At 22.5% G+C, this 23,084-nt stretch overlaps 6 protein-coding genes across 6 annotated transcripts; 3 read left to right on the forward strand and 3 right to left on the reverse strand.

The window, feature by feature from the left end:
• Window positions 1-594: 594 nt before the first annotated feature.
• PY17X_0830600 (tetratricopeptide repeat protein, putative) lies at window positions 595-5,496 on the reverse strand (the record flags this gene model as incomplete). Its single annotated transcript, XM_725421.3, has 1 exon — window positions 595-5,496. The coding sequence occupies one exon, from the start codon at window positions 5,494-5,496 to the stop codon at window positions 595-597; it is 4,902 nt and encodes a 1,633-aa protein (XP_730514.3).
• A 3,156-nt stretch (window positions 5,497-8,652) lies between these two features.
• PY17X_0830700 (conserved Plasmodium protein, unknown function) lies at window positions 8,653-12,969 on the forward strand (the record flags this gene model as incomplete). The annotated part of the gene is made up of 3 exons (XM_022955778.1): window positions 8,653-9,328; window positions 9,485-12,665; window positions 12,840-12,969. 3 exons carry the CDS (start codon window positions 8,653-8,655, stop codon window positions 12,967-12,969), a joined length of 3,987 nt encoding a protein of 1,328 aa, XP_022812010.1.
• A 658-nt stretch (window positions 12,970-13,627) lies between these two features.
• Window positions 13,628-16,201, forward strand: PY17X_0830800 (glutamine-dependent NAD(+) synthetase; the record flags this gene model as incomplete). Its single annotated transcript, XM_725423.1, has 1 exon — window positions 13,628-16,201. One exon carries the CDS (start codon window positions 13,628-13,630, stop codon window positions 16,199-16,201), a length of 2,574 nt encoding a protein of 857 aa, XP_730516.1.
• Window positions 16,202-16,289: 88 nt separating this feature from the next.
• PY17X_0830900 (conserved Plasmodium protein, unknown function) lies at window positions 16,290-19,586 on the reverse strand (the record flags this gene model as incomplete). Its single annotated transcript, XM_022955779.1, has 1 exon — window positions 16,290-19,586. One exon carries the CDS (start codon window positions 19,584-19,586, stop codon window positions 16,290-16,292), a length of 3,297 nt encoding a protein of 1,098 aa, XP_022812011.1.
• Window positions 19,587-20,651: 1,065 nt separating this feature from the next.
• PY17X_0831000 (replication termination factor, putative) lies at window positions 20,652-21,531 on the reverse strand (the record flags this gene model as incomplete). The annotated part of the gene is made up of 3 exons (XM_725425.1): window positions 20,652-20,810; window positions 20,948-21,253; window positions 21,349-21,531. The coding sequence occupies 3 exons, from the start codon at window positions 21,529-21,531 to the stop codon at window positions 20,652-20,654; spliced, it is 648 nt and encodes a 215-aa protein (XP_730518.1).
• Window positions 21,532-22,328: 797 nt separating this feature from the next.
• PY17X_0831100 (HSP90 co-chaperone p23, putative) lies at window positions 22,329-22,988 on the forward strand (the record flags this gene model as incomplete). Its single annotated transcript, XM_022955780.1, has 2 exons — window positions 22,329-22,371; window positions 22,564-22,988. 2 exons carry the CDS (start codon window positions 22,329-22,331, stop codon window positions 22,986-22,988), a joined length of 468 nt encoding a protein of 155 aa, XP_022812012.1.
• Window positions 22,989-23,084: the final 96 nt, after the last annotated feature.

Below are 23,084 nucleotides of genomic sequence, written 5' to 3' on the forward strand. Positions count from 1 at the left end.
CATTGCAACCTTTTGCCAGGGCATGCATGTATGACTTTAAATTGCCAAACAAAGCTTACAGACTTCCATATTCCCACATATGTAAATATATCTCCATGTGTATCATATTTTTTATTAAATTGGTGAATAATCTATTTCTCTTCGCACAGTATCTCTGTTTTATCCGTCCATTATAAAATATTTCCTTCAATTTTGGACAATCCCAATAAAAAATGAGGAAAAATGAGGAAAAATGGGAAAAATGGGAAAAATGGGAAAAATGGGAAAAATGAGGAAAAAATGAGGAAAAAACAGTATGATTGAAAACAACGAATATGTGTATGTGCTATTTTTTGTGCGTCTTTATCGTCCATCTGCAACCATTTGACAGGATTTCCGTCCATTTTTCAAACAACCTTTCATGTTTGTTTCTTCTAAAAAATAAATTAACGCAATGATATTCACTTCTACAAACATTCGTATCTTTTATATTTCCCATACCCCTACTCATTGAGATAATAAAAGTAACAAAATGATGATGTTCTAATTTTAATAGCATAAGGATATGTATATATATATGTATATATTTTTACATGAACATTTTTGGATTATTATTTATCCCATATTGTTCGATATTGGCCATTTAAAATCTGGGTTGGGTAAAAATTCATCACCAAGAAATGTATAAGAAATTAGATGTGGAAATATAGGTTGTATTGCTTGTTCATATTTATGCAATTTACTAGCTAATTCAGATATAGTGATATTTGTAACAAACCCTGAATTAAATTTTTGTATTATATATATACAAAACTGATAATAATTTTCTAAAGGATGTGTTATTAAACATCCTAACATATTCAAATGTTTAAAAAATAATAAATCTTTTGTATTAAGAGAAAATTCAATATTCTCATTATTCTCTACAATTTTATTATTTATATCATATCCATTATTTTTATATATATGGTTATTACTATAATAGTTAGCATTAATATGATAATTTTTTTCGTCTATTCCGTTAGAAGTATAATGTGTTGATTCTTTTTGAGATTTGTTTTGAATTAATTGACGAATATTAAGTGTGTCGGAATGTTGTATAACATATTCTTGTGGTATAATTATCTTAACTTTATATTCATTTAATTTATAATAATCTAATACAGTTTTAATTCTAAATATATCAAAATATTTTATATAATTACTTTGATATCGTGTCCCAATATTTTTTCCATCTAATAAAACTACCTTTTTATTTCTCTCATTAAAATATAAATTACTATTCAATATATTTAAACTTATATCACCTTCCTTTTTATTTCGGTAATTTCTTATCACATCATTGACGATTTCTTCATATGTCCCTTTCTTTATTTCATTATTGACACTGCTATTATTGCCACTGCTATTATTGCCACTACTACTATTGCCATTATTATTATTTCCATTATTATTGCCATTATTATTATTGCCATTATTATTATTGCCATTATTATTATTGCCATTATTATTATTGCCATTATTAATGATTGACGTTTGTAAGCAATCATATAAGCTATCTTTTTGTGTTGGGGAAAAAGGTAGATATTCCAATTTGGTGCATTTTGTAGATTCTCCAAAATTTGAATTTTTCTGAACATAAATATCATTTAAAATATTTTTTCTATTATTGTATAAATCTTCATTATTATTTTTAACAGAGATATGACATACATCTATTCCCCTTTTGGGTGTCTCTTCATTTTTTGGAATAATATTTTCATGATATGTTTTTATTATATCAGTATTATTATTTAATGAATCCTGTCTTTTTGTGAGTTTTTTGGAATCACACAATTTGTTTAAAATTGTTTTATTGATTTTACTGTCGTTATCCTCATAATCTTCAGAAGTTGCATCATTGCTAACATACCCCGATGTACTATTCCTAGAGCTGCTATTTCTCGACCCGCTATCTCTAGAACCGCCATCTCTAGAGCTGCTATTTCTGGAACCGCTATTTCTAGAACCGCTATTTCTAGAACCGCTATTTCTAGAACCGGTTTTTCTTGTATCACTTTTTCGTGTATCGCTTTTCCTTGTATCGCTTTTTCTTGTGTCACTATCTCCAGAGCTGCTATTTCTGGAACCGGTATTTCGAGAACCGCTATTTCGAGAACCGCTACTTCTAGAACCAATTTTTCGTGTATCGCTTTTCCTTGTATCGCTTTTTCTTGTGTCACTATCTCCAGAGCTGCTATTTCTAGAACCGCTACTTCTAGAACCGCTATTTCTAGAACCGCTATTTCGAGAACCGCTACTTCTAGAACCAATTTTTCGTGTATCACTTTTCCTTGTGTCACTTTTCCTTGTATCGCTTTTCCTTGTGTCACTATCTCCAGAGCTGCTATTTCTGGAACCACTTTTTCTACGATTTTTATGAGCCTTAATTTGGTATAAACTTTTATCCTCAGTATCTTCGTCTGAATGATTAGAATTGGTTATCATTGCGATTTTCGAATTCTCCGATTCAGATTTTAAGTGATTAGCATCACTGTGATAAACATCAGAAGTATCACTTTTATTATTCATATCATCAGATGGCGAATCTGTATTTTCTGATTTTTTTTTTAATTTTTTATTTGCAATTATGCAGGATACTAATGGGTCATTATCAGCTTGCTTGTATTTAACATCTTTAGAAAATATTTCGATATTTTTGATCATTTTAATTCGTTTTGAATTATTTTTCTTAATATTTGTTTTTAAATATTCAGTATTGGTTTGTTTTAAAATTGTAGATTTATTTTCTTCAGACATTTTATTTTTGGTGTCAATTTTATTTTTGCTATTCAAAATAGAATAAAATCGTATTATTCTTATTTTATTTTCTAATTGATCCATCTGATATATTTCTTCGTCATTTTTTTTGTGTTTATTTTTGTTTACCATCAAATTTGTATTATTTATTTTTTGAAAATTTTCATATTGTTTCACTTTTTTTTTTTTTTTTTTTTTTTTATCATTACTTAGAATATTCGAATAACCACTACAACTGTCATTTGATGTACTTTCATAGTTACTACACAATTCATAATTTTCGTACAACTCATTATATTTACTTAACTTATTCTTTTCTTTTTTTAATTTTTTATCTGTAGAAAATGAAGATGGTTTTCCAAAAATTGTTTTTTTTAAAAATATAATATCTTCTTCATCAGAATCATCAAAATCACTCAACTCTTGAATAGAATAAGTATTAATTTGACTATTTCTATTATCCTGATATTTTGGTAATTGAATATTTTCTACTAAAAATTCTAAATCATTCAAAAATGGATGAACACATGAATCTTCATCAAGTATATAATACAACAAACGAATATCAAATTTTACATCTTCTTTAATTTTTATACTATATATCAAATTTTTAATACTATTTATAATGTCACTATTTTTTAAATATTCGTGATCGGTATTTTTACAACATTTTTGTTTTTCACTATATTTCTTCTTATAATTATTATAACCAAAACCAACTGTTGCTTTTTTCTTATAATATTCATGATATTGCTTAATTAAATTATTTTTTTCTTCATTGTCTTCCTCATCTAGTTTAGTTATGTGTGTGTTGTTTAAACTTGGTTCATTATGAATCCAATACATTATATATATAAATATAGATAAATATTTTGAATCAAAATTGTTATAAAAAGATTTACATGATAATAAAATTTCATGAATTAAAATAAATGAAAAATATATTTGCTCATTTTTATATATATATTTATTTATATCAACTTTTCCGTAAAAAAATTTGTCTATTCTATTTCTTTTTATCTCATATTGATTAGTAATAATATATATGATCATACTTAACAAAGTAAAAACAATAACAATAATATTTTTAAATATTAGATCGTTATCTATTTTATTATAGTATTGAATTTTTACATATTTATTTGTATAATACATAAATTTATTTTTTTTTTTTTCAAATTTATTCATATCAATTTTTGAAAATAATAATTTCATAATCTTAAAATAACTAATATAAAATTTTACAATTGTTTCTTTTAATTCTTTGTATGTATCACTTTTTCTTTTATTTTTTTTTTTAGAAATATACATTTTTTTCTTATTACGATTTTTTCGTAAATATTCTTTTTTTGTTAGTTCGTCCCCAGAGCTTCCATTCTTTCCATTCTTTCCATTCCTTCCATTTCTTCTATTTCTTCTATGCTCATTTTTTCGGTTTTTTCCATTTTTCTCATCATCTATATAATCATGCTTAGTCTTTTTATTTGTATTACTCCTAAAAGATTTAGTGCTACTACAAGTATCATTACCATTTTCGCTACAACTCCTGCCACTACTACTACTACTGCTACTACTATATGTCCCAGTAACATTTTTTCTATGACTATGTATTTCAATACTACTACATGTTTCAATATCATGTTCTATACTACTATTATTATATTCTCTTCTCTTATGTGAATGTTTGCTTTTTCTAGATTTTCTTCGATGCTCAATTGATTTAGACCTTTTTTTTATGATCCTTTTTATTTTCTTATTATTCACACAAGTATGATCACTATTGTTGTCTGTCTCCTCCTCATCACTTTCGTCCCGTTCGTCATGTTCGTCATTAAACTGATAGACATCCTTAACGAATTGCAAAATCGCTTCTTCTGTATTTCTTTTATCTAATATTTTTTCCATATAAATAATAATAGTATCCCTACTTTTAGATGGCTGATATGATATTAGTGATAAAAAATGAAAATACAAAGCTTTTATAGGATTTATATTTGTATATAATAATGATAACTGAGTAAATAAATAGCCATTAGATCTGGAATAGTATAAAGATCTATAATAATTTATATATGAATTAAATTCATTTTCCTTCTCATCTCCATTAAATATTTTATATTTATATCTAAACAAATCCCCAAGAAATTTAAATATATTACATATACATTTTCTACATATTTCTAAATTGATATGTAATCGTTTAATTTCTTTACTTTCATCATACTTATTATATATTTTATAAAATTTATCTATAACATTATTAGTATAATTATCGCAACTAAATGGGCAAATGCTTATGTCTTCTTGAAGCACATTTATATTATATAGATATTTCAAAAATAAAATATTGTTCGTTTTTTTGGCATGTTTCTTTATGTATAATATGTAATCTAATTTTCTTTCATCATATATTTTAAATATATTAATTAAAATGTCTTTGAAATATATACAAGCATCATTAACGTTTATATTGAATGCTAACATGTATTTTTTATAAGCTTCTTTTTTGTTACTTTGATTTGAAAAATTTTCAATTTTGTTTGCTATATTTTTTATATCATTATAAAAATTTTCTATCCATATGGAGTTCAACGAAGATTTGGATTCTATATCATTATTTCTTAACATTTTAAAAAGAGTATCCTCTTTTTTTTTTAGAATTATTCGATCATTCTCTGACATATTAGTTTCACACATTTTATTATCTTTTCTCTTCATTATTAAATTTATATAGATCTATAATTAGGAAAAACAACCATATATTGAATATTTTCTTATAAAAGTAGCTAAAGCACCTATCCAAATGCTCATCTAGGTGCAGTGAAATTTCTATATATACGTGAATATATTTATCTTCGTATTCCAATTTTTGCTTATGTTGCACTTTTTTTGATATATGTGTATATATGCCCTTTAAAAAATACTATTTTTTTTTTTTTTGATTTATACACATTTCTACTACTATATTATATTATAGAAACTTCTGATATAGATACTTTTTGACGTATCATAGAATATTCCTCTTCTTTAATGAATAAAAAATATTTTTTTTGTAGTGTACTTTTTTGGAGTGACTCAAATACACAAATATATGCGCACGAATGTATTATTCGAAAATTTTTATTTTATAATTGTTCAAAAATATATTTAAAATATTATTATTATTTTTTTAATAATTTTCAAAACAAAATTTAGCATAATAAAATATGCTAGAATAGATATAGCGCTATAGGAGTATATTAGTGAGACATTTAATAATTTGGTCGATCTTCCAAATTAATTATATGCTATTTAATATCATAAATAAATACAAATTTTGTAGACTAAAAATTAATTATTTTAAAATATAATGTAAAAGTATTTCTATATATTTAGTTTTTTTAATATATTTATTTATATCATTATTTAATTATGTTTTCTATGAATTGTTTCAAAATACAGCATATACATTCATACATAGATATAATTCATAAAATTGGAATATTACTTGAATTATTCTCTTACATATTACTAATTTATATACACAATATATGTATTTTCAATGATATATAAAATTAGCAGTGTAATTTTTTTTTCTGTTTTTTTTTAGCAAGGCTTATTATATATTTCCATAACAGAAAAATACATTTTTGTGCGCAGCCAAACGAGTACTTTTTTGGACTCCTTTTGAATAATTGCACATAATGTATAATATAAATATATATATAATTTTTTTTTATACTTTTTAATATAAAAATATTTTCTACAAATTTTTATTTTCTTTACAAAGACTTTAATAACAAAATTAAATTAAAAAATAAAATATATAAAATATTGTTAACAAAAAGGTAGGTTTGTGGGAAAAGGCGATATAATGTATTTTTTTTCTCTCGAAATAAACATAAATATATAGAAAAAATAATTAGAAACAAACACCCAAAAAACAACTTTAAAAATATAAATTGAAATTAAAATATTTTAATAAAATATTCTTTTTCAATATTTTAAACAATTATATTATTCCACTGTCTATAAATATATCTTAATTTCCATTTATTATATATATATATATTTTTTTTTTTTTATGTAAAGATCAAACTATCCCCCATTTTCAACTTTTATAATAACGTATTATACCCATAAAATTATAATATAAGTATACCGAAATATTAACTCTTTTATTATATATGTATCCTTGTATGTTTTTTTTATAGCTAACTTTTATTTACTATATTTTATTGCAGCAAGCTATTATTTTATATCGCTTTATTTTATTTGTATTTAATTTCAAAGAGTATTATTATATATATATATATATATATATATATATATATATATATATAAATATATAGCTAAATTATTCATAATATTAATAACTTTGTATATTATTTATGATATTATATCAACATTGTATATGTTGTTATTTTCAAAAGGCTATTTTAAGTACAACCTTACTATGTGTGCACATAATATATATGCGCATATAAAAATATAATTTTTTTTTTACAATTAAAAAAACATTAGTTGTACATATAAAAGTGTCCTGTATTTTTAGATTTCTTGATTTCAATTTCGACCTTTTGACGATTATTTTTTATATATAATATGGTGAAAACTATTATATAAAATTATGGGTAAGCAATAGTAACCTAACCTATTAATTTCGAAATCCAGGAAAGAAAAAAGGCAAAATAAAATGCCTGTTTAACTGAAGAAATATTTTTTTATTTTTATCACCTCTCTTATTTACATAGAACACTTAATTGTGTTTGTAATACAAAATAGGTGTTGTAATGGCTCATTTATAGAATATCTATAGATATAAATATGTTTATTCACTTCAAACCTATCAACCTAAAATATCATACCATGATTTTTGAAATGTATTCCTGTTCATATTTTTTTTTTCTTTTTTTTTTTTTCCAACCTCAACTAGCTATTTTTCTTCTATAATAATATAAATTAATTTTGAAGTATAAAAAAAAAAAGCTAATTTATGCATGTTAATATAGCTGTTTTATATTCAAAAAAAAACATATAACCAATAAATTCATATGTTCATATTTCATACTATGTATGTAAACATTTTATATTATCCTCAATAATATGTTTTAAATGAATAGCATAAAATTGTACACACACACTGTAAATGTGTATAGATATTTGGCGTTTCACATTTTAAATGATTAAAACAGTTTAAAAAAATAACAATTATATAATATATATTTTACATATAGAGCAGTATAAAAGTAGTGTATAAAATAACTATTATATGTTGTATGAAATTTCTTTATTCTATCATCCAAATGATAAAACAAATAAACAATCTTATATTATTCAATTACCATTATCTTTTAAAAGTGCTTGTATTTATTATTAATTTATTTCAAATTTAAATAAAATTTCGTAATTAAAATAAAACTTTTTGATTTAATTCGCATTGAAAAATTGAAAATCTTTATTTTGTATTATGCTGCTTTATATTTTTATTTATCATTATTATTTATTTATTTTATAATAAAACAAGAAATACATATATTTATGTCTATATTTTGAATACACTTTAATTGGCTACTTGTTCTATAGAATATTAATTTGTAATAACTCTTGTTTATAGTGATTTGTTATTTTTTATTTGTATATTCTACCTACATTTTGTCATGTCATTTATTTAAATAAAAATGTTTGCTTTCCTCATGTCACTATTTATATAATTGAAAAAATATATTTTTTGTGTTGATTTTGTGTTGACTTCGTGTTGATTTTTTGTTGATTTTGTGTTGACTTCTTGTTGATTTTGTGTTATTTTGTTGTGTGCTTTTAAATGACATCGTTTTATTCTTTTGTCTACATTTGTATATTTGTTCCTTTTTTTGTAATATTATAGTATAAAAAATGAAGAAGTCAATTGATTATATAAATATGTTTTTCATAAATTCTATTAATTCGTTAATTTTGCTAATATTTATGTCTATTTTTTTTTTTTTATTGGATGGAATAAACACATTTGAATTTATAAATATTCAAGAAAGGATAACCCAAATGATATGGTGCTCTTTTTTTGTTTTACAAATAGGACTATTAAAAATAGCAGAAGTTTTTGCAAACAGTCCAAATAAAAAACAAATTATTTATATTAATTATATGCTAATTGCATATGTATTTTTGGCACCATTATCATCATCACTTTTATTTACTTCTGCTTTATCATGGATAAAATCTATTTATTTTATATACTCTTTAGGATTAATAACCTCTATTAGAATAAGAGAATTATTGTTTATTTGTTTAATTACGTTTTCTGCTGGATTTATACGTTTTTATTATAGTTTCTCTGATTATACTGTTATTTTGTGTTTCATTACACTATTAGCAGTACATCTTTCTATACCTATTATATCTCATATTGTATTATTTTTTTTGGCTAAACAAATAGCTTATATTAAGCAAAAGCCACTACGAGCTTTTGACAATATTGAATCATATTTTCATGAGTTAGAGAAGCGAGCCATTTTGATAAGAAACAATTTGATATACTGCCAGCAGAATAACATCAGTGTAGACATATTAGGTTAAAAAAGAGATACATATACAAGGCTTAAAAAAATCAAGAAAGCATCTTTTCAAAATTCATATCACATAAATTTTGTTTATGTATAGATTAATGTAAGTATATAATTAAAAACTAACATTTTTTTTTTCTTTTTTCCATTTTTATACACTTCAGGAAACAATTTATTTGAATATGAAGTAAATGACGGAGTAAAAAAAATAAAGACAGTAAACAAAATCGGATTATATTCATATGAATCTGAATATAGTTTAAATAAAATTCAATGTGAAACCCCTTTTGATGTTAGTGATGTAAATTATTCAAGTTTTAATTCATTTAATATTGAAATAGAAAAAGACATTTTCCAAAATGAAGATAGATCTATGAATACAAAAAAAAATACAAGGATATCAAACACGGGATCATCCAGTATATTTATGGATAAAATTATTAATAATGAAATAAATGTGAGTAGAAAAAAGGAATATAGTGCTGAAAATGATAAAATAAGAGCTAAGGGTAAAAAAAAAACAAAAAGTAATGAAAAGAAAATTGACAAAAAGGAAAACAAAAACTGGGATCATGAATGTGCAGTGGATAAAACTGATGATAGAAAATACTCATTTCTAAATAAACATGGGTCTGAGAAAAGTAATGAATCTATTGGAAAAAATAAAAAAGAGCTGAATAATATTAAATTATCCAATATAAATGAATTAGAAACTGATCAGATAAATAAAAATATAGAAAAAATAAATAGCACAAAGTATGATATATATAATAATACAGTTGTACATAAAAATTTTTCTCTTTTACGTAATGGTCTAGTAAAGTTTAATAGAAAAAGAAATATATTACTTTCAGAGGAATTAAAAAAAAAAATAAATTATATTTATTTTGATAAAAATGGGAATATAAAACAGTCTAAAATAATACCCTTATATGTTTTAGAAAGACATAATTTGAATGATATTTCAAAATACTTAAAAAGCGAAAAATCAAAAAATAGTGAAGAAAATAATTATTATTATCAATTATTTACGATTCTTAATGAAAACAATAAATTATTTCCCAATCCTAAAGTTAAACAATATACGAACTTAAATTTGGTAAGTAATATAAAAAGTGTTGATAGTAGTCAAGACATGAACATCGGTATAGAAAACAGCCACCATAAGTATAATAATAATAATAATAATAGTAATAATAATAATCGGAAACAAGATTCAGATATAAAAGAAAAGGGCAATAATAATTCAAAAGTAATAAATATTTTTAACTCAGATTTGATGAGAGCACTTGAAAAAAAAAAATTATCTAGCTATAAATTGAAGACAACTTCAAAAAGTGGGAGTATTGAATATAATAAGGGTATCTATTATAATGATCAGAATAATAATGCAAATATTGGGTCCAAAGAAATTATGAAAACAAATAAAAAAAGTACGAGAGTGTTTTATCTTATCAATCAAGATGAATCAGAAGAGAAAAACGAAAATGAATATGAATGCTCTGATTTTATAGACGGGAAAAAAAATATAAATAAATTTCACAGTCTTTTATCTAATAATATTGGAAATAATTTTTTGATAAAAAGTAATCATAAATTTTATATAAATAAATCATACTCAAAAAAAAATACATTATATTCAGAAGAGTCAAGTTACTATGCATCTTCGTGTAACTATGGTTTTTTTGTTGATGACGTAATAAATAATTCAATTGAAGAAGATCATATAGAAAGTGATGAAAATAACAAAACTGAAGAAAATAGTTCCAATAGTTTGGATACAAGCCCAACTATTAAAACATGTTGTAGAGGCAAAAGGTGCATTTTAAGGGGAGAGAAAAAAAAAAAAAAAAATCGTAAAAATTTTGAAAATAAAATATATGAACAAATGGGTCATGGAAAAAACGAAATGAATCCAATTACACAAGAAGGGGATAATAATATGAACATAAAAAATGAAAAAATGAGTAGAAATGTGAGTAAATGTTGGATTCGAAAAAAGGAAAAAAGTTTCTATTTTGGTGAACACTCAAAAAGTAGCCATTTTTTTAATGAGGATGTAAATAAAGATGATAATATTGAAAGTAGCGAAAAAAATAATGAGAGTTTGGTGAATCATGATAAAGATGAATTTTATAAAAACTCAAAAGAGAATGAAGAAATGAGTAAGAAGGAAGTCAAGCAATGTCGAGATAAAATATCACCAAATACATGGGGAAGATGTTTAAGTAAAAATGATAAAAAAGTAAATGTGCAATCAAAATGTTACCAGACATTACTTAGCAAACGCACCGAATCAGATATATTAACTAAAAAAAAACAATTTTTCAAATTTTATGATTTTATATCTCTAGATTATATGAAAAATCCAGATAATGTTGTAGGAAGTAAGAATAAGAATATTTTTGATTATATAAAAATGTTTTTTTTATCTTTAAAATGTATTAGTCATATTTTTGAAAAAATAAAATTATATTATGATAAAAATGGAACTAAGAAAAAATACTGGGAAAATTATAATGACATTTTTTATAAATCAGAATGGAAATATAGTATGCAAGACAATGAATTAGAATATATTTTAAATTACAAGAATTTTAAAAGTTGGTATGATTATTGGGTTAAAAATATTTTATTTAATTATTTTAAAAAAACTCGATTATTAATTTTGATCTTGTTAATATTAAATGTATTAATAGTTTATATACAAATGCATATATTTTATTTTCTATTCAAAAATGAGAAAATTAATGATAGTGTTAATTTTAATATATTAAGTAGAATCGATGCATTTATTCGATTTTATAATGAAAAAATGTTTGGAATGAAAACTAAGATAAATATAGGAGATATAGAAAATATAGACAATATTGTTAATGAAGATATTTTTAAAAAATATACATATATAAGAATATTAATTCAGCTTGGTATTAATATATTACTTGCGATTCCATCTTTTATAATAAAAAATAGTAGAAGTATAAAAATATTACATATATGTTCAATTTTAAATTGTATAGTTAATATATTTTTTGGGATGATGGATATAACTTATTCGTTAAATAACAAAATATATAATACCCAACAAATATATAAGATATTAAATCATTTTAATGTTTTTGATATATATTTAATTGGCAAATTAATAACCAGTATATTTATAATTCCATTTATTACAAACTTTAGTGAAACACAAACTCGTTTCTTAGTTTGTTTTAGTTGCTTTTCGTATATATCTACTTTTTATTATTCTTTTAGTCCACTCTCATTTTCAATCAAGCTAATGTTTATAACAAATTTCATTCTCCTAATTGTAATTTCCATGATAACAATTTATTTCACTAGGTAAAATTGGAAAAAAGAAATAGAATAGAATAAGGCAGTCTATATATGCCCTTACACATCTGTTCATTCTGTTCATTACTTTTCATTTTGTTCATTATTTTCATTCTGTTCATTTTGTTCATTTTTTTCATTTTTTTTCATTTTGTTTATTTTTTCCATTTTTTTTTACCCTAGATTGGTAGCTAAATCTCGGAAAATGCTGTTCGTTAAATATGTGTTACCCTATTTCATCTATTTGACATTTTTAAGCACAAGCATGAACATTCACAGAGAGATTCAAGAGGGGAAAAGAGAACAAACCTAAGGGTTCATTATTTTTGTTTTATTATAAAGTATGAGAATATGCGATATTATTTAAAATTTTTTTTTTTTGTCATTTTTATTTAAGTCGTTTCCCGATTTTATTGTTTTGTGGCAGTTATTATAACTATGTTTATTTTTATATATTTTTTGAATTCCTTTCTTCTGGAATTAGGATGGTTTGATATTTCCGGATAGTTTGATATTTCCGGATAGTTTGATATTTCCGGATAGTTTGATATTTTGTATGTTTGATATTTCCGGATAGTTTGCATCCGTTTTGTTTTGTAGTGCTGTGCATGTTTCCGCTTACTTACATTTTTTTTTGCCATTTCTTTGGCATTTCTTTTTTCGGTTTGCTTAGACTCGTGAATATAAAAATATACTATAGCACAGTACGTGAAATGGAAAATTATATGGCGGATTATTTTTTTTTCCTAATTTATTGCAATATATTAATATATATATATATATATATATATAATTTATTTGAAAGGATAAAAAAAATATTTATGAGCTTGATATTTATCATTTTAACAATAATCACATAAATTTAGATAAAAAAAAATATTAAAAATTATTTTGTTATATTTACACTGAGTATGTTTATATATTTAAAAAATAGTGAGTGAGTAGTTATTATTTTCTAAAAAAAATTAAGGATGAAAAATAGTGTAGGATTGAGTTGCTGTTCAATATATTCGAAGCCTTTAGATTATGAAGGAAATAAAATAAAAATAATAGAAAGCATAAAACAATGTAAAAAATTAAATTGTAATATAAGAATAGGAGGTGAATTAGAAATAACTGGAGTAAATTGTAAAAATAGTTTTAAAGGAATTGAAGACATCCATGAAAATTGTTGGTTAACATTAAGTAATATATTAAAGGAAAAACATGAAGATAGTAATATAACGGAAAATATATTATGTTTTATTAGTATGCCTATTTATTTTAAAAAAAAATTATATAGTTCTGAAATAATTATATATAACAATCAAATTATTTATATATCTCCTAAGGAAAATGTTGAAAATAATGAACAGTCGATGTATTTTTCGCCATATCTTGGATTAGGCCATGAAGAAGATATTGAAAAAAAAAATGAAAAAAAAAATACAATTATTTTTTCAAACAGCAATGTTAATATAATTTCTAACCATTTTGAAATATTTCCATTGCCTAAATGTATCCAAAATGTAACACAACAAAAAGAAACATATATAGGAAAATGTATAATAGAATATGAAGGGGTATCAATAGCACACACTTTCTTAGACGATTTAATTAGTATAGAACGAAATGAAACTGTTGATGCTAGAATTGAAATATTTAATAAATGGGATCCTGATTGTAATCATTATAATGTTAGTGAAAATAATGAAAATAATGAAAATATGTCTCCTTTTGAAAAAGAGTATATAAAATTAACTACTACAAATAAGATAAATTTAGAATGTATAGATGTATTATTAGTAAATGGGTACATAACTAATGAACTTGAATTATTTAAAAAATATTTTTCAACATTAATGAATCTAACAAAAAAATATCCACATTTGATTTTATGTTTTAGTAATAATTTTGGTTGTGATAATTATTTATATATGTTTGATGGATTTTCATTTATTGGAAAAAATGAACAAATTTTAACAAAAAATGGAAGGTATTCATTTTATGAGATTCAAGTTGCATCTGTTAAGGCAGAAATTGAGAAAAAACAAGAGGATCTAAAAACAAAAATTAATTTAAAAAATTATAAAAACAAAATTGGAAAACAAATATCATTATTATCAATTAATAAACATGGAAAAGATAATAAAGAACCCATTTTTTCATACAACAAAGATATACCTTTATCTATAGAATGTTCTAAAGATACGTTATCGAAAAACCTTCCCGATATTTTTAACATAAATAAGTACTCAAAAAATAATAAAAATTTAGCAGAATTGTTTAGTAGCCACCATTGTGATAATAGCACAGAACATGGCGCAGAATCTCGCTCTTATTATATTTTCAACGGGCAAGTAGAAAGATTACACAATATTTATGAAGAACTAAGTTTCAACTGTTCTATGTTTTTATGGCATATTTTACATTTATCAAAAGCAAAAGGTTTTACTTTAGCATTATCAGGAGGAATTGATTCAGCCTTTTGTGCATGTATGGTATATGTGCTAGCAACCATGTTGGAAATACAGATGAAAGAAATGAATGAACTTATTGAAAATGAAAAAAATAATAAAGATGAAAAAAAAGGAATAGAAAATGATGATATAAATAAAAAAATATTTTCAAATAAATTAAAAAATGTTTTAATAAATAAAGCATGTAAAAAAGATATTTGTAACAAATTATTAAATACATTATCAATGCCATCAAAAAATAATAGTCAAGAGACAAAATATTTTTGTGAAGAATTAAGTAAAGCTATAAATTCTTATCATAATATTTATAATATAGATGATATATATATTTTTTTTAAAAATGTTGGAGAAAATTTTTTAAATGAAAAACTAAAATTTAAAACTGAAAATGGAACAAATTATCATGATTTATGTTTACAAAATATACAATCAAGATCAAGAATGATTATGTTATATTTTTTTAATACATTAATTTGTCAAAAAAAATATGCACAATATAATATGTATAACGAATTTTTAATAACATTAGCTACTGGAAATTTAGATGAATCTATAATGGGTTATTTTACAAAATATGATTGTTCATCTGGTGATATTGATATTATTGGAAATGTCAGTAAAATATTAATAAAAGAAACTATGTGTTATATAGCTAATAGTCCTGTTTTTGATCTTCAAATTTTAAATAAAATAAATTCATATTCTCCAAGTGCAGAATTAAAACCATTAGATAATAAACAAAATGATGAAAACGAATTAAATTTAAAATTTGTTGAAATTAAATTATTAACTATTTTAAAAAATAAATTTTCTTTAGGTCCATCTTCTATGTATTATTATCTTTCACAATATTTTTGGCCAAATATGTCTAAATCAGATATATTTAATAAAATTCAAATATTTTTCACAAAAATATATAAAAATATTCACAAACTTTTTATTCTTCCACCTTCTTTGCAAAATGAATCATGTGCTATTAATATGAATAATTTTTCAAACTTTGCCACAATCGATTTTGATCAAATCAAACAACGTTATGATATCCCATTGGAAAACAGCATTAACCCATCAAAAACGACCAAATAAATAAACTAATTTGCAATTGCATAAAAAGTTTATCTCCTTACACACTACATTTTCTTTTCTTAATTTATGCATATTTCATTGCATATTTTTATAAAAATTTTCGTTCAAATGCCATAACTTGATCATTTATTATATCTTGTAAATTTCCATTTTCGTGAGAACTTTCTTCATTTAAATATTTTTCAAAAATAAAATTATCATCTTCACTTAGGTTATGTACATCATCAAAATTAATGGATGTGTTCATAATTTTCTGACTTATTAATCTATCTTCTTTATTTGAGCTTGGTTCTGTTTTCTTTTTCCCATTTCCAATATTACTATCAATTTTACTCTCACATTTCTTTTTCCTTTCGTTTATCATTTTTAGTTTATCATTAACACTTTTAACATTGTTATTCTTTTTTTTACTGCTTATAATATCTGCTCTACCATTATTTCCATACTTTGAACTTTCTTTTGCTTCCCGTTTGTTATATGTATTTGATTTTTTATTTTTTTCTGAACATTTATTTATGTTTTCTCCATTTAATGAGCTACCTATGCGATTACTGTTTCCCACTTTATCAGCTACTTTATTTCTCGTTTTATTAGCTATATTTTTCATCACTATTTTTGGGACACTAAGTTTTGATTTATTTGAAGTAGTATGATAATCATTGTCATTTTTTATTTCAGTTTTCTTCAAAATGGTGGAATATTTTTGATTTTTTTCTTTCCCTTTGATAGTTATACGATTATTTGATTTTATTTCTCCCCAATCTGCAGTTTTAGATGAACTTTTTTCAGAATTTTGAATATCTACATCCAAACTATTATTAATAGATAAAGTTTTATAATTGTTTGATGATGTAATATATTCATTAGAATTTGGTATGTCTTCATTTTGGCTAGCTAATATAACCTGACTATTTTTATTTCCCCGAATTATCTCACTACTACTATTTCGATAACTTCGTTCATCATCTTTATGATCATATATATTATTAACAAAAGAACATTCTTTATTATTAGAATAAGAAAAAGAAAAAGGAACAACATCACTACTTGTTAAATTATTATTTATATTAATAATATTTTTATTACTTTCATTTAATGACGAATTATCTTCTTTATTATAATATTCACATACTTCACTTTTTGAAGAAATATAATTTTTAATATCTCCATCAGCATCATCATTGAACAGATATTCCATTAAAGGTGCAGTTCCTCCAGTTCTTTCTATTCCTTCTTTTATATTATTATATTTATAAAATTTGTTATTTTTTTGAGATATATTTTCATTTTCTTTATCATAATCAATATTGGAATTTTCTGGAATATTTCGATTGTCCTTAAAGGGATCTGAAAATATATTTATAGAATTTGTAAAATTGTGTCCATTCTTTAATTCATTATAATTTAAATTTTTAATTTTGTTAATCATTTTTTTAATATGATTAAATGTTTCTAGTTTAACTTTTTTTAAATTTAATAAATTATTATTTTGTATAGTGTCTAAATTTAGTTTTCTTATTTGTTCAGAATAATCAGAATCAAATATATGATTATCATAATCACCTGTACAACTAGATGATCCTTCTGACAAATCATATGATTCCACATCACTATTATTACCATCATGTAACCATTTTTTCCAAAATTTTAATTCTTCATTTGGGTATATATTTTTTTCATCAAACTCTTTTGGTTTGGTTATTTCGATTTTGTAACAATCTATATTACAAGTTTTAGTATTAAAACTATCTATATCAATACATAACGGGTCAGTATATTTTTCAACCTCCTTTGTAAAATTATTTATAGTTGTATCATTACTAAAAGAGGAGACATCAGTTGATTCAGTCATATAACCATATTCAGAACAATTATGCATTGATCTATTTGAAGTATGTTTATACTTATTTTTGTGCATACATTTTCCAAAATAATGATCATCTTTATTTCTTATTTCATTTCTTCTTTGTAATTTTTTTTTATAATTTTTATTTTTTCTTGGATATTCACTTCTGCATCTTAAATGTCGTGATTCTAAAATACAATTATTTTTATCACATCTATCATCTATTGAATTACTGCAATCTGTTCGATTATCATACCAATCAATTTCACTAAGATAATTTAAATCCATATTACTTCCTTCTTTAGATATATTTGATAAATATCCATTATGCTTTCGATTATTTCGTCTATATTTATAAACATAAACTTCATCATAATCAGAGTAATTTTTATCACCTCTTTTTTTATATTTTTTTTTTCTTTTATTGACATGATTACAAAAGGAATTATTTCTAATGAAATTTACACTTGAACTAAAATACCCATCGTTTATATGATCTGTTTCGTTATAAATGTGTGAATGTTTATGAAAACTATACTTATTTAAATGTCTAGATGGAATATCACTATCTGTTATTACATCATTGTTCTCATCTATTTCCTCCTCTTTGATTTTCTCAGTGCTACAATTAATTGGATTTGCTTGATTATTCCCTTTTTTCCGTGCAATAATATCCTTGGCATATTTGGTCAAACTTTTTTTATACGCATATTTTGATTTTTCCCCATTTTTTTTTAATTCTTGAATAGGTTGAGTTTTATTTTTTTTTGCTTTTTTTTCGTTTTCTATTGTATCATCATTTTTTACATTTTCCTTGGGGTTAGAATTACCAAGTGAATATATTTTCTTTTCTCGTTCTCTCATTTTTTTTAATCTTTCTTGATATTCTATTTTGACTTTGTCTAAATTCCTTGACTTAAAACTATTTCGTTTTTGTTCTACCTCTTCTTTAGATAATTTAAATTTGTTTAAATCATTTTGATTGCCATCCCATTCATTCGCATGTTTCACTGGTTTTATTTTGGCACCTTTTATAACATCATTTTTTTTTTTTTTATTATTATTTTTTAACAAAGGTATTAATGGTTTGTTATGATTTTTTTTCAATATTTCCGTATTTCGTTGTATCACTTTTTTTTTGAGATATAATTTCTTTGGATCTTTATTACCCCCCATTTCTTTTAATTCCTTATCATCTGTGATAAGGTTGTTTGTATCATTTTCTCCATTACTTAAATTAGTTATATTATCTTTTTTTTTGCAATTTTCCCTATAATTTGTTACTGCTTTATTATAAAAATCATCAACTAGCGAATCGTAACTACTATCATCACTTTTATCATTTTCTAAAAGTTTGACATGATCTATTAAGTTATTATGGTTAGCATGTATATCAGCTTCCGTATTATAATCATTATTATATTTTAAAATCGTTTCTTTTTCATTTAGCTTTTTCTTTTTTTCAATTACATTATTCTCATAGTTCTTTATAATACCAATTGCAATATCACTATAGTCACTTTCACTAAATGCTTCCATTTTTGTTTTACAAGAATACAAAAAAAAACATAAACATAGCAAATATTCCTTCTCTATTGTGTGTCCATAAGTACATATGCTATATTATATACATGTGTGTGTGTATGTATTCCTATTCATTTTAATTAAATAGCCTTTTTTAAAAATTAAAAAAAAATAAGCTAAATTTTATTTATTTCTTATAAATGGCTAGAAAAAAAAAAAATAAATAAATAATAATAGTTATTTTGTATGAATGTTCATATTTTTTTTATTATTTTTTTTAAAAATTTATATCTGTTAATAATTTTTTCGTTCTTTTATCCTTTATTACTGTTATTATATTATGTTCATAATTTTTTTTCTCTTAATATGATTTTTATTAATCATTATTTTTTATCTTTGAGTTAATGAAATTAAAGCCAAAAAATTTATAATACAGTTCATTCATATTTTATAAAATACGTAAAGGTTATACAAATTTTAGTCAAAAACCCAAAAGAATATTCCCCCCTTTGTATATTTTATTTAAAAGAATATCCCCCCCTTTGTGTATTTTATTTGTTTCCAACTATTTTATAAATGAACAATAAATAAAATATATTCTAAACACACATATTTGTATGGATATATATTTAAGCTATAATTGAGAATACTAAAAATGACGAGTTGATTCAAAATAAGACAAAAATGAATTAAAATGCATATAATTAATATTATATATATATATAAATTAAAATAAATATTTTTAATATACTTTAAGAAGATGGTTATATATATTTTTTATTTTTACGAAAACGACTAAAATATACTAAATAAGTATGTAAATGAATGTGTGACTAATTTATTTTCTTCATATCATTCACCGATTATTATATAAATTGATAATATGCTTCTATTTCTCTGGTCATATATTATTATAGAAGTTTCGCACAAATATATATAACATGAGAATAGGAGCAGTGTTTTTTTTTTTCTTAATCTTTTTTCGAATTGGTGTAGAGGTGATAATTTCTATAATTCAGACTTTTTGTATGATATAAATTATTACAAAAAAAAATGGAAAAATATATTGTGGTATTTTCTTTATTTGTTTTCATGATGAGTTATTTCCTTTTTTTCTTTATCAAGTTTTCGTTTTTTTATTATTTTTCTTTTTTCGTCAAGGGCATCTTCATCATCTAAGCCAATTTCAATGATATCACTTTGCTTAAATTTTTTGTTACAAGCTATACAAACATTTTCCTGAAAACAGTGAAAAATGAGAAAAAAAATAATGTCAATATATTATTGAGGATATTAAGATATATTTTATTAATGTCTTATAAAAATATGTACATATATATAATTTGGATATGTGTATGTATATCTATTAAGATTACCTTTGATACATTAACTTTATTGAAAACTTTTTTTGAAAAAATACATCCACAGGAAAATAGACATATAGCACCACAAGTTGAATTAATTATTTCGTTTGAAATCAAACAAACTAATTTATTATCTTCATTTAATTTATTTTTACATAGAACCAAATCTTTAAGGGAATCTATATGTTCAAATTTTTCATACAAATTTTTTTTTTTTTTTTTTTTATTTTGTTTCTTAAATAAAATTAATTTAAAAACGTTTTCTTTATTATATAAGTATCCAAGACGGCAACAGAAAAATGGTTCTGTGAGAATTTCCTGAAAATAACAAAATGAATAATAGGGTAGACAAAATAGATTTATGGATACATATATATATGTTATTTGTAGATTGATAAATTTATTTAATTTACTTGAGATATAACACAATGACTAAAATAATATTCCTTCAATTCTTTTTTATTAAACTTATTATGACTAATAGTAACAAGTGTATTCTTTTCGTATCCTAAACTTCCCGTATTTTCTCTTAATCTTTTATTTTTCATACGAACTAAATCGACTCTTTGAGGTAAACTTCCTCCATCTCCTCCCATTATATTAAAAAATATCTGTATACACTTTTTGATGAATTTAAAGTTTTTTTTTTTTTTTTTTTATAATTTGAATGGTGAGATAATTATTGTCCTTACCTTTTCTATCGCTGCAAATAGTCAAACTGGAAATTTTGTTATCCAGTATTTGGTAATCATATTTTTTATTTTTCTTATTTTTTATTTTTACATATTTGTATATTATTCCCCTATAACAATAATAGTACAATAATATTTGGAGGGGAAATATATTATTAATAATAATGTATTGATGACATAGGATTAAGAAATAAATAAATCAACTATTTTATGACATTTAAAAAGTGTATTTCGCTATTTAATGTTGCTTATATGTATATGTTTTTTTACCATCATTTAAAAAAAAAAAAAAAAAAAAAAAATATATACATATATATATTTTAATATATTTTTTAATATATGAAAAGAATGAATTTTTTTTTATTCATGCAATTGTTAAGGTAATGAGTTATCCCCAGTAATTTATTATTTTGGGTATTTTATTTTATCACATTAATTTTGCCAACTGTGTATTTTATTATTTTTTTTTGTTTTTTTCGAAATGAAAAATATGGCTATATTTCACATTATAACATAAACCAAATGGTCAAATAAATGAGTTAAAGCGACTTTGAATAAATACTAAAAAAATATTTTTAGGTAACACTACTCATGATCCATATTTGTTTGTTTTCCTTTTTTATTAACTAAACGTTTTTTCCAATTTAAAATAGAAAGTAAAATAAAAAATATAATATTTACCTGTATGTGTATGTATAAATATGGGGGAAATATACAACAAAAGACATAAATATATGAATAATGGTAAGATCAAAATAGTTTATTCGTATTAAAACAAATACCTTACTGTATAAAAAAATAAGACATTTCATACATGAAAAAAAAAGGAAGAAAAAGGAAAAAAATTCTTTAATGTTTAATTTGAGTATTTTGAAAAATGTATCATCATAGTTTTTTTTTTTTTTTTTTTTTTTTTTTTTTTTTTTTTTTATGTAGGCGCCCTAATTTATGAATGGGAACAAACAATAGATGAAATAAACATTTATATAAATATGAACTCAAATATAAATAAAAATGATTTAAACATAAATATAAAAAGTAAAAGAGTTAGTATTGGATTAAAAGGAGCAGAAAGCTTTTTAGAAGGAGAATTATTTAGCTTGATTGATGAGGAATGTTCATATTGGTATATAGATGATAATATTTTGCATATATTATTAACAAAAGTTAAAAAAGCAGAAGTATGGAATTGTGTTTTTAAAGGACATAAAAATTTAAATCCTGTTGATGAGAATAATACAAAAAAAAAAATGCTTTTAGAAAGATTTCAAATGGAACATCCAAATTTTGATTTTTCATCTGCTTCTTTTAATGGTCAAGTACCAGATGCTCGAACTTTTATGGGTGGAGTTAAATATTAATTATATTAAAAACTGAAGAAAATAAAAATTATAAAAAGATACTATTCCTATTTATGTCCTTTATTTTGAATCACAAAAATTATAGAATCCCCCGAT

The sequence above is a fragment of the Plasmodium yoelii genome, assembly GCF_900002385.2.
Source record: "Plasmodium yoelii strain 17X genome assembly, chromosome: 8".
Taxonomy (NCBI): domain Eukaryota; phylum Apicomplexa; class Aconoidasida; order Haemosporida; family Plasmodiidae; genus Plasmodium; species Plasmodium yoelii.